The 13,320-nt window shown below is 38.0% G+C and overlaps 1 protein-coding gene across 4 annotated transcripts in view; it reads left to right on the top strand.

Annotated features, from left to right (window-relative positions):
- Positions 1 to 13,320, top strand: part of LOC135125222 (tropomodulin) — a 79,531-nt gene that overhangs the window by 64,715 nt on the left and 1,496 nt on the right. For 3 of the 4 annotated variants that reach the window (XR_010279862.1, XM_064050648.1, XM_064050644.1), the window contains one exon: positions 7,511 to 7,568. The exons of the other annotated variant lie outside the window; for it this stretch is intronic. Coding sequence is in view for 2 of the 3 variants with exons in the window: in XM_064050648.1 (XP_063906718.1) it covers positions 7,511 to 7,568 (58 nt within the window). In the remaining variant the exon portion in view is untranslated. The remainder of the gene's footprint in view (positions 1 to 7,510; positions 7,569 to 13,320) is intronic. 4 annotated transcript variants of the gene reach the window in all.

Below are 13,320 nucleotides of genomic sequence, written 5' to 3'. Positions count from 1 at the left end.
ATCAAATTTGTGATAGATTCTCTAAAATGATCAGAAATTCGAGTTGCGTATTGAATAGTGACCTTCTCATTGATGTGCCCAGTGTGGAACACATTCGAAGGAATCCCTAAATACACGATGCAGGACCTAAAACAATCAGGAATCCGAGATACCTCATTAATCCATAAACCTCTGGTAATTCGTCATGATTTTGCAAAATTTCATGGAATAAATGCTTGTGGAAGGTTCTAGGGGAAACTTTCAAATTCGGGATCGCGGTGTCAGAATCGTCAGGAATCAAATGGTCCTCTGGGTCTCCGTTGCGTATTGAATGTACCCTTCTCATTGATGTACCCAGTGTGGAAGACATTCGAAGGAATCCCCAAATACACGATGCAGGACTTAAAACAATCAGGAATCCGAGATACCTCATTAATCCATAGACCTCTGGTAATTCGTCATGATTTTGCAAAATTTCATGGAATAAATGCTTGTGGAAGGTTCTAGGGGAAACTTTCAAATTCGGGATCGCGGTGTCAAAATCGTCAGGAATCAAAGATAAGGCGTCAAAACTGACCCTGGCGTTGATGGTCCTCTGGGTATTCATCAAGATCTTGGATAATTCGTAGAGTATAAGTTATTGGAAAGACGACTCCAGAGCAAGGTTTTTGGATTATTTGTTCCTGGACGGTTTCATCATTTTCATGGCTGTATTATTCTCCATCAACCCGAAAGAAACGGAAATAGGTATCAAAGAATCTGGGTATATCAGGGTGTAATGAAAGATAATTTGGGACGTGAAAACCCGGATAAGGTCCTTGGAGTCAGAGGGAATCATCAAATTTGTGATGGAGGCTCTAAAATGATCAGAAATTCGAGTTGCGTATTGAATAGTGACCTTCTCATTGATGTACCCAGTGTGGAAGACATTCGGGGGAATCCCTAAATACACGATACAGGATCTAAAACAGTCAGGAATCCGAGATACCTCATTAATACATAGACATCTGGTTATTCGTCATGGTCTTGCAAAATTTCATGGAATAAATGCTTGTGGAAGGTTCTAGGAGAAACTTTCAAATTCGGGATCGCGGTGTCAAAATCGTCAGGAATCAAAGATAAGGCGCCAAAACTGTCCGTGGCGTTGATGGTCCTCTGGGTATCCATCAAGATCTTGCATAATTCGTAGAGTAAAAGTTATTGGAAAGACGACTCCAAAGGAAGGTCTCTGGATTATTTGTTCCTGGACGGTTTCATCATTTTCATGTCTGTATTATTCTCCATCAACCCGAAAGAAACGGGAATAGGTATCAAAGAATCTGGGGACATCAAAGTGTAATGAAAGAGAATTTGGGACGTGAAAACCCGGATAAGGTCCTTGTAGTCAGAGGGAATCATCAAATTTGTGAAGGAGGCTCTAAAATGATCAGAAATTCGAGTTGCGCATTGAATGGTGACCTTCTCATTGATGTACCCAGTGTGGAAGACATTCGTGGGAATGCCAAAATACACGATGCAGGACCTAAAACAGTCAGGAATCCGAGATACCTCATTAATACATAGACCTCTGGTTATTCGTCATGATCTTGCAAAATTTCATGGAATAAATACTTGTGGAAGGTTCTAGGGGAAACTTTCAAATTCGGGATCGCGGTGTCAGAATCGTCAGGAATCAAAGATAAGGCGTCAAAACACCCTGGCGTTGATGCTCCTCTGGATATCCATCAAGATCTTGGATAATTCGTAGAGTATAAGTTATTGGAAAGACGACTCCAGAGCAAGGTCTCTGGATTATTTGTTTCTGGACGGTTTCATCATTTTCATGTCTGTATTATTCTCCATCAACCCGAAAGAAACGGGAATAGGTATCAAAGTATCTGGGTATATCAAAGTGTAATGAAAGAGAAATTGGGACGTCAAAACCCGTATAAGGTCCTTGTGGTCAGAGGGAATCATCAAATTTGTAATGGAGGCTCTAAAATGATCAGAAATTCGAGTTGCGTATTGAATGGTGACCTTCTCATTGATGTGCCCAGTGTGGAAGACATTCGGGGGAATCCCAAAATACACGATGCAGGACCTAAAACAGTCAGGAATCCGAGATACCTCATTAATACATAGACCTCTGGTTATTCGTCATGATCTTGCAAAATTTCATGGAATAAATACTTGTGGAAGGTTCTAGGGGAAACTTTCAAATTCGGGATCGCGGTGTCAGAATCGTCAGGAATCAAAGATAAGGCGTCAAAACACCCTGGCGTTGATGCTCCTCTGGATATCCATCAAGATCTTGGATAATTCGTAGAGTATAAGTTATTGGAAAGACGACTCCAGAGCAAGGTCTCTGGATTATTTGTTTCTGGACGGTTTCATCATTTTCATGTCTGTATTATTCTCCATCAACCCGAAAGAAACGGGAATAGGTATCAAAGTATCTGGGTATATCAAAGTGTAATGAAAGAGAAATTGGGACGTCAAAACCCGTATAAGGTCCTTGTGGTCAGAGGGAATCATCAAATTTGTAATGGAGGCTCTAAAATGATCAGAAATTCGAGTTGCGTATTGAATGGTGACCTTCTCATTGATGTGCCCAGTGTGGAAGACATTCGGGGGAATCCCAAAATACACGATGCAGGACCTAAAACAGTCAGGAATCCGAGATACCTCATTAATACATAGACCTCTGGTTATTCGTCATGATCTTGCAAAATTTCATGGAATAAATACTTGTGGAAGGTTCTAGGGGAAACTTTCAAATTCGGGATCGCGGTGTCAGAATCGTCAGGAATCAAAGATAAGGCGTCAAAACTGACCCTGGCGTTGATGCTCCTCTGGATATCCATCAAGATCTTGGATAATTCGTAGAGTATAAGTTATTGGAAAGACGACTCCAGAGCAAGGTCTCTGGATTATTTGTTCCTGGACGGTTTCATCATTTTCATGTCTGTATTATTCTCCATCAACCCGAAAGAAACGGGAATAGGTATCAAAGAATCTGGGGACATCAAAGTGTAATGAAAGATAATTTGGGACGTGAAAACCCGGATAAGGTCCTTGGAGTCAGAGGGAATCATCAAATTTGTGATGGAGGCTCTAAAATGATCAGAAATTCGAGTTGCGTATTGAATACTGACCTTCTCATTGATGTACCCAGTGTGGAAGACATTCGGGGGAATCCCAAAATACACGATGCAGAATCTAAAACAATCAGGAATCCGAGATACCTCATTAATACATAAACCTCTGGTTATTCGTCATGATCTTGCAAAATTTCATGGAATAAATTCTTGTGGAAGGTTCTAGGGGAAACTTTCAACTTCGGGATCGCGGTGTCAAAATCGTCAGGAATCAAAGATAAGGCGTCAAAACTGACCCTGGCGTTGATGGTCCTCTGGGTATTCATCAAGATCTTGCAAAATTCGTAGAGTATAAGTTATTGGAAAGACGACTCCAGAGCAAGGTCTCTGGATTATTTGTTTCTGGACGGTTTCATCATTTTCATGTCTGTATTATTCTCCATCAACCCGAAAGAAACGGGAATAGGTATCAAAGTATCTGGGTATATCAAAGTGTAATGAAAGAGAAATTGGGACGTCAAAACCCGTATAAGGTCCTTGTGGTCAGAGGGAATCATCAAATTTGTAATGGAGGCTCTAAAATGATCAGAAATTCGAGTTGCGTATTGAATGGTGACCTTCTCATTGATGTGCCCAGTGTGGAAGACATTCGGGGGAATCCCAAAATACACGATGCAGAATCTAAAACAATCAGGAATCCGAGATACCTCATTAATACATAAACCTCTGGTTATTCGTCATGATCTTGCAAAATTTCATGGAATAAATTCTTGTGGAAGGTTCTAGGGGAAACTTTCAACTTCGGGATCGCGGTGTCAAAATCGTCAGGAATCAAAGATAAGGCGTCAAAACTGACCCTGGCGTTGATGGTCCTCTGGGTATTCATCAAGATCTTGCAAAATTCGTAGAGTATAAGTTATTGGAAAGACGACTCCAGAGCAAGGTCTCTGGATTATTTGTTTCTGGACGGTTTCATCATTTTCATGTCTGTATTATTCTCCATCAACCCGAAAGAAACGGGAATAGGTATCAAAGTATCTGGGTATATCAAAGTGTAATGAAAGAGAAATTGGGACGTCAAAACCCGTATAAGGTCCTTGTGGTCAGAGGGAATCATCAAATTTGTAATGGAGGCTCTAAAATGATCAGAAATTCGAGTTGCGTATTGAATGGTGACCTTCTCATTGATGTGCCCAGTGTGGAAGACATTCGGGGGAATCCCAAAATACACGATGCAGGACCTAAAACAGTCAGGAATCCGAGATACCTCATTAATACATAGACCTCTGGTTATTCGTCATGATCTTGCAAAATTTCATGGAATAAATGCTTGCGGAAGGTTCTAGGGGAAACTTTCAAATTCGGGATCGCGGTGTCAAAATCGTCAGGAATCAAAGATAAGGCGTCAAAACTGACCCTGGCGTTGATGGTCCTCTGGGTATCCATCAAGATCTTGCAAAATTCGTAGAATATAAGTTATCGGAAAGACGACTCCAGAGCAAGGTCTCTGGATTATTTGTTTCCAGACGGTTTCATCATTTTCATGTCTGTATTATTCTCCATCAACCCGAAAGAAACGGGAATAGATGTCAAAGAATCTGGGTATATCAAAGTGTAATGAAAGAGAATTTGGGACGTCAAAACCCGGATAAGCCTTTGTAATCAGACGAAATCTTCAAATTTGTGATCGAGGACCTAAAATTATGAGAAATTCGAAGTGCGTAATCAATACTGACCTTCTCCTTGTGCAAATATTGGAGAATCGTAAAATTCGTGATGAAGGATCTAAAAGAGTCAGGAATCCAAAATACCTCATAAATACTGGTCCTGTTATGTTGATAAATTTGTGGTTATTCATCATGATCTTGCAAAATTTCATGGGGTAAAGGTTAGTGGAAGGTAATACGATGAACTCCCAAATTCGGGATCGAGGTCCCAAGATGATAAGAAATCTGAGATAAGTTGTCAAAATTGATCCTGCCTTTGACGGTCCTCTGGTTATCCATCAAGGTCTTGCATAATTCGTGAAGTATAAGTTATTAGAAAGTCGACTCCAGAGGAGTATCTCTAGATATTTCTAGACGGTTTCTTCATTTTAATTTCTGTATTGTTCTGTCTCAACCCGAAAGAAAAGCAAGTAGGTATTAAAGAATCTGGGTACAACAAAGTCTATAATGGAGAAATTGGGACGTCAAAACTGGGATAAGATCTTTGTAGTCACAGGGAATCTTGCAAAACTTCATGGTGTCAATATTAGTGGTGGTACTAGGAGGCACTCCCAAATTCGGGGTCGAGGTCCCAAGACGGTGAGGAATCTGAGATAAGTTGTCAAAACTGATCCTGGCGTTGATGGTCCTCTGGTTACCCAACAGGATCTTGCATAATTCATAGAGTATAAGTTATTAGAAAATCGACTCTAGATGAGGGTCTCTAGATTATTTCTAGACGGTTTCCTCATTTTAATCTTTCTATTATTCTGTATCAACCCGAAAGAAAAACAAGTAGGCATCAAAGAATCTGGGTACAACCAAGTGTATGCAATCAGAGGGAATCTTGTCAAATTTTAAGGAGTAAATATTAATGGAAGGTACTAGGAGGAACTTCCAAATTCGGGATTGAGGTCTCAAAATAGTCAGGAATCTGAGATAAGACGTTAGAACTGACCCTGTCCTTGATGATAAGTTATTGGAAAGTCGACTTCGGAGTAGCGTCTCTAGAGGGTTTCCTCATTTTAATTCTGGCTACAACGAGGTGTATAATAGAAAAATTGGGACGTCAAAACTCGGACAAGGTTCTTGTGGGCAGAAAGAATCCTCAATTTTATGATGGAGGATCGAAAACAGTCAGTAATCCGAGATGCGTTATCAATACTGATCCTATCATTGATAACCTTGTGATGGAGATTGTGTTAGTGGAAGATGGGGTCAGAGGAGATTTCAAAATAATTTATTCCTTCATGAACACACAAGAAGAGTAAATATAAATCAACTGCGTCAGGGAAAATCAATAAGGACAAGACGATCGAAAGAAAAATGAACACTGGAAAGCTTATAATTAAAAAATAATTGTCTTGTAATCCCAGCGTGTACAATATCGTCTCAGGCTTTTCTTTATCCTTGTAGATCCCCAGCATATCCAATATTTTGCTTTATTTATTTTCATGGACTGCTAGAACTCACGAGCTTGGAAATAATTACTCATTACTGTGTGATGCTGAATCAGCAACCACCACTGCGCTCTTAATTTCCGCATTTAAATATTTCTAGACTTTCGTTGAGTCTAGCAGCGTAAATTACCCTTAACCAAAAAACGCCGAAACTGCTTCCTCCACTACGCCAAAAATTTCCATCATCGCTTATTAGGATCCGCTTCACTTATTTCCCCTCCTCGACACGTTCTAAATTGCACTGTCCATTTTTCCGTAGAGATTGCCGGCATTTTTCCCCAACAACAGAAACAGAAACATTTCATCGTGGTCGACGAGCAAATTGCAAATTCCTCGTCCGGGTTCATATATTTATTACAATCACACACAAACACACATAAAGGACATGCCACCCTTTGACTTTCTACTCACAATTCGATGAAAGCGTTTTTGATATTATTTCACCTCGTCGTTATTTTGGCTGGTTTTTCTTTTTTTTTTTTTTCGTTCACAGACGTCAGAGCGGGTTTTAGGTGCAAGAGTTGGTAATTGGTATTTTTGTTTTAATGTTGTCACGTTAGAGAGAAGAAGAGCTTGGTAACAAGGAACGCATTAGGTCGTTGAAGTTGTTCAGTTTAACGTCTTACGTAGCGACTGCATTTTGAGTAAATAACTGGTAGTTTACTAACTTTTTGTGTTTTAGCATTTGTTCCAGCATGTGTTTTTATTAACAATGGTTGAAGTGTCGCCGCAGCACAAAGTTATCAGTGCAGTTATTTTGATTTTTATTGGGCGAAGGAAATAACGGGGTTACTTGATCGGTCGTAAATTATCGCCGGAAATAAAATTATTATTGTTTCGGCGAAAAACGACAAAAATTATTGGGTTGTACGTAACGGCGGTTTACGATCGATACAGCTTGAATGGTAATTATTTACGGTAAGGAATATAATGAGTGCTTTTATGGGCAATTTCGCCAAGAAATCTTGCAATTAAAAGCGGAAAGTTTTGTAGAGGTCGAGCACTTTCGCAAATATCAAAAAAAAAAAAAATAGTAGGAAACGTAGTACATTTCGCATGGGTCGTCACGACTACTAGTAGGAAACGAGAGCGTTACATACACCTAGTTCATCATTTGTATAAATACAATTTGCTGTTTTCGACATAAAACGTGATACATTCCCGCCCCACTTTTAATTTTGATCGACACGTTTCCAACTTTGTGCTGTCAAATTAACCGGTGACATTTCATCGCCCCGAACCTGCCCCATTGTCCCCATTTGAATTGTGTTATCTCCTCTGTTCACAGAACGCCGCCTGTCTCGGCTGGGGGCGACCAGCTCATAGTGTGCTGTGGTCGCGACTACGTACGTACCTATTTTAATTATCGCCAATTTCACTTAGTTGTCGCTAATTCACACAGTCGAGCGCATTTGCGTCTGTTCGAATTCGAACCGAAGCATTTGTGCTGTAATTGCCAGTTTACCGGTCGGTGTACTGGAAATTGCCCCCTCTGTGCATGGTGTGTTGCATACATTGCATGTCGCCGCTTACTACGCATGCGTCGCTTACGCTAAGCACTGTATTTAAACGTTGGCACTAGTACTTTAACTTTAAACACACAGTTAAATAAAACTATGATAAATAAAGTAATGTGGTTGTTTTAAATAAGAGAATTAAAAGACACACGTAAACAAATCCAATAGGACTCTAATCGCTTTTTCTGTATGGCCGTAGATGTAAATCCCCTTAGGAGGGCTGCCCATCTGTATCTAGCAAAAAACATAAAAGCTTTTCCATGTCTATCATTTTATAATCGTCACTGGCTTAGCTGGTTTTTCTCTTTTTCGTTATTGGTGTTAACGCCGTTCGGGTATCTCCTCTGAATCCGCGTCTCGTTGTTCGACAACTAAAATATTCATAGTCAGAAGTACGTCGAACTTCGAGCACACGCGTCTGACAGAAATGGATTCTGGTTTGGATACATCCTGCTGCGAGTGTAAGCATCAACAGTTTTAATTTAATAGTCCATCATTGTGGAACGTGGAAGGTATTGTTAAAGGGGGTTCATCAATATGTTATTAGTTTTCGGGATGAATTATGAATGCGTTGCGTCAAGGTAACTATTAAATTGTCTGGAGGGAGTTTTGTCGATACGCTGGATGGGTTTGACGGGGGTTGGACGCTGTATGTATGTCTGCCGGAGGATTTGATTTTAAATCTATCGATTCGGAGGGAAGCGCCATAATGAGGTTCGAGGTGGCGGGAAAAGAGTGGTTTTTGTAGCGGCGGCAAGATTGCCTGATTTGTGCTTCCGTTTAAAAAAAATTTAGTGGATGTGCGAGCACGTGGAAACTTCGTTATAATAAAGGCGAGATTTAGTTGCGGACGACACAAACTCGAAAGTTTATTAAAGACAAATCATCGGAACGTGGTTGATTCATTTTGCAGGATGAAAATTTGTTCGGAAAATATTGTGATGTGGAGTTGGCTAAAGCTGATTTTAAGTACCGTGTTTGTTTGTGGAATTTCCAACACAGTGTATTTAATATTTAAGGATCATTGAAATATTTTTTCTTTGTGTTAGTTGTTTGTACAGAAACTTCTGATATTTGAAAATGTTGCGAACTTTTTTTTTATTATATCGTTTTCATCTCAGTTGCCCCACATGCGGGTTTTAGGCCAGGTCAACTGGGGTTAAGTGGTGCAGAACCCCCATCATATAACTACTGACGTAATTCCAATAGTTCCGAGTGTTTTAGTGAAATTTCATAATTCCTGCAGAATTATTTTGGAATTTATGAAATTCTGAAAAAACTATTGCGGATCTAATGGAAATATTGCAATAACTAACTTATTGTCAACCAACTTTAAAGTAAAATTATCCATATGTCGTCTTTATTTAATTCTGTGATAATTCTGAAAAGATACTTTAAGAATGTCGAAGTTTCCAAGAATTTGTATCGAATTTAAAATAATCTTAAGAATTTCACAAATTTGTTTAATTTTAGAAGGGAATTTCCTAATGATTCCCCCTGGCGTTTTTAACCGTAAATTATAGAAGGCGAATTCGCAAGGGATAAGGTAATAAAACTGCAATAAAATGTGATTTTTACGAGGAGCTGATCACTTCATAAATTATGTACAATTCCATTTCTAAGGACTTCAAATCTATTTAAACTAAGTCCAGTTATAATATTTTCCAACAATTTTAGACGTAAAATAGCCTAGAATCCCCATCATATAAGTATAGACGCAATTCTTATCGTTCCAAACGTTTTTACTGTAATTACATAAATTCTAAAAATTCCGTAGTACTTTCAAAATAGTTCCAAAGGAATTTCTGCGAAAAAATTTCTATCGAATTTAAGATAATCCCAAGAATTCCACTAACTTTATAATTTTACAAAGGATTTCCTAGTAATCAGCTTTCGCGTTTTTTAACAGTAAATCATAGTTACTTCATAAATTATGTACAACTCTACTTCCAGAAGACTTCAAATCCATTCAAATTAAATCCAGTTATCATAGTTTCCAACAATTTCAGGCATAAGTAGTTGTATGATGGGGGCTCTAGGCCATTTTGACCTCATTTGACCTAGTCTAGAACTCTTCTGCACATTCTAGGCCAGGTCAATTGAGGTAAAAGTAGCCCAGAAGCCACATGGGGGTTCTAAGTCAGGTTCACCGTGATAAAAGTGAGCTAGAACCGGCATGAGGCTTCTAGAGCAGGTCAAATGAGGTTAAAGTGGCTTAGAATCCCCAGCATATAAGTACCGACGTAACTCTTATCGTTCCAATCGTTTTTAGTATAACTTCATGAATTCCAAAATAATTCTGTAAATTCCGCAGAAATTATTGAAAATTAAATGGAATTATTGCAACATTAATGCAGTAACTAAATCATGTCTACCAGTTTTAAGAAATATTCATATGTCATCCTTAATTTTGTGATAATTCTGAAAAAAGTACCTTGAATATAATCGAGAGGAATTTCTGCGAGTCATGAAGAATTTCTATTAAATTTAAGAGAATCCAAGAATTCTACAAAATTAAATAAATATTATCACCACTTCATTTCCAAAAGACTTCAAATCCAGTCAAATCAAATCCAGTTAAAATAGTTTTCCAGCAATTTGAGACGTAATTTGACTTCTTGAGGGTTGTAGATCAGGTCAATTGAGGTCAAACTAGCCTAGAACCCCCATCATATAACTACGGACGTAATTCCAATCGTCACAATTGTTTCTAGTGAAATTTCATAATTCCTGCAGAATTATTTTGGAATTGATGAAATTTCGAAAAAACTATTGAGAATCTAATGTAAATATTGCAGTAACTAACTTATTGTCAACCAACTTTAAAGAAAAATTATCCATATGTCGTCTTTATTTAATTCTGTGATAATTCTGAAAAGATACTTTAAGAATGTCAAAGTTTCGAAGAATTTGTATCGAATTTAAAATAATCTTAAGAATTTCACAAATTTGTTTAATTTTACAAGGGAATTTCCTAATGATTCCCCCTGGCGTTTTTAACCGTAAATTATAGAAGGCGAATTTGCAAGGGATAAGGTAATAAAACTGCAATAAAACGCAACAATGCGATTTTTACGAGGAGCTGATCACTTCATAAATTATGTACAATTCCATTTCTAAGGACTTTAAATCTATTTAAACCAAGTCCAGTTATAATATTTTCCAGCAATTTTAGACGTAAGTAGATGATGGGGGTTCTAGGCCACTTTGACTTCATTCGATCCTAGGCCAGGACAACAGAGGTCCAGTCGCCCAGAAGGCGCATGAGGCTTCTAGACCAGGTCAAATGAGGTCAAAATGGACTAGAACCCCCATCATGTAACTACTTGTTTAGATGGTGCGGGTTCTAGGCCACTTGGACCTCATTTGACTTAGTTTAGAACCCCCGTGCGTGTTCTAGGTTAGGTCAACTGAGGCGAAAGTGGTCCTGAAGCCGCACGGGCCCACTGCGGTCAAATTGAGCTAGAACCGGCATTAGGCCAAATGAGGTCAAAATAGCCTAGAATCCCCATCATATAAGTACAGACATAATTCTTATCATTCCAAGCGTTTTTACTGTAATTTCATAAATTCGAAAAATTCCATAGTACTTTCAAAATAATTCCAAAGGAATTTCTGCGAGTCCCGAAAAATTTCTATCGAATTTAAGATAATCCCAAGAATTCCACAAACGTTATAATTTTACAAAGGATTTCCTAGTAATCAGTTTTCGCGTTTTTTAACAGTAAATCATAGTGGTTGCAGTTACTTCATAAATTATGTACAACTCTACTTCCAGAGGACTTCAAATCCATTCAAATTAAATCCAGTTATAATGATTTCCAACAATTTCAGGCATAAGTAGTTGTATGATGGAGGTTCTAGGCCACTTTGACCTCATTTGACCTAGTCTAGAACTCTTCTGCACATTCTAAGCCAGGTCAATTGAGGTAAAAGTGGCTCAGAAGCCACATGTAGGTTCTAAGTTAGGTTCACCGCGATAAAAGTGAGCTAGAACCGACATGAGGCTTCTAGAGCAGGTCAAATGAGGTTAAAGTGGCTTAGAATCCCCAGCATATAAAGACCAATGTAATTCTTGTAGTTCTAATCGTTTTTAGTATAACTTCATGACTTTCAAAATAATTCTGTTAATTCCGAGGAAATTATTGAAAATTAATTGGAAGAATTGCAACATTAATGCAGTAATTAACTCATTGTCTACCAGTTTTAAGAAATATTCATATGTCATCCTTAATTTTGTGATAATTCTGAAAAAAATACCGTCAATATAATCGAGAGGAATTTCTGCGAGTTATGAAGAATTTCTATTAAATTTAAGAGAATCCAAGAGAATAAAATCCAGTCAAATCAAATCCAGTTAAAGTAGTTTTCCAGCAATTTCAGACGTAATTTGACTTCTTGAGGGTCAATTGAGGTCAAAGTAGCCTAGGACCCCCATCATATAACTACGGACGTGATTCCAATCGTCACAATTATTTTAGTGTAATTCATAAATTCGTAAATAATTTTTTAAATTCCGAAGAAATTACCAGTTAAAAAAAATATCATTCATAGTTTTGTTTTGTGCAAAAACCTACATGAAAAAAAATGAAGTCTGTGTTTATGATTCAGACATTTAGTCAACTGGAATGTTAATTGTATTCTTAAATGCGTCATTTTATACATTAATTTAACCACTATGAATGAAAACAGAAAATCATGTAACTCTGAAATTTAGTCATCTGGAATTATAATTAAGTGAGTCATGTAATACGATGCAAAATCCTGCGAATATTTTGTTCTGTAGTATTTTTTTTTTTTTTTTTGTAATTAAAGCAAACATCAAGACTGCTACTTTGAGGTGCTCGTGACTAGACTCCGTGGTAAATTATTGCAGCTCGGTGAAATATCGTGTTTCAATCGCATCTTCTTTGTAAACTCAAGCGCTTGCCACCACCATACACCGAGAGTTCATTTTTAAAGGAATTTGTATTCTCTTTGCACTTACTCCAGGAATCGATAGCCCCGCAGATTTTAATAATAATTTTCCCTCAACAAGTACTCTGTGGATGTTATCGATTTTCCGTAGACAGCAAACTAGATTCGTGAAATATACCAGGAAAAGTGTCCTCTGCTTCTAGACTTTGAGCACATAATCGAACGAACTTTCGAGCCGGCCGTAAACTAATCAGATCTCATAATTTTCTTAAAGCAGAAACAAAACCTGCTTACAAAAAATCTTCCACCGCGAGTTTCTTCTTTCTCATATTATAGTGGTAATTTTTCACCGACAAATACTTCGTGACCGGAACTACTAAATTCGTGATGTAAAAGTGGAAAAGTTTTCTGCTTCCGAACTGAACTCTAAATCGATGAAAATTTTAGAGCCTGGTGGTCGCCCTAAAGTACTTAGATTTCGTAATATCTTAAAACTGTCTTTAAGAAAAACAAAACTTGGTAACTAGAGCGCGGAAATACACACTAAAAAGGTAGTAAAATATGCTGCCAATATCCACTAAAAGTGAAGATGTTTGCTCGTATACAAGGCGAGTCTTCCGTATAATTACGTCGTTTTTGTTAATAAACCCAGTTGGGTCGATTG

Source organism: Zophobas morio, unplaced genomic scaffold, assembly GCF_036711695.1.
Source record: "Zophobas morio isolate AGI-343-1 ecotype UQ-CSIRO unplaced genomic scaffold, CSIRO_AGI_Zmor_V1 ptg000008l, whole genome shotgun sequence".
Lineage (NCBI taxonomy): Eukaryota > Metazoa > Arthropoda > Insecta > Coleoptera > Tenebrionidae > Zophobas > Zophobas morio.
The sequence above is the reverse complement of the archived record's forward strand: the minus strand, read 5'-3'. Positions and strand labels throughout refer to the sequence as shown.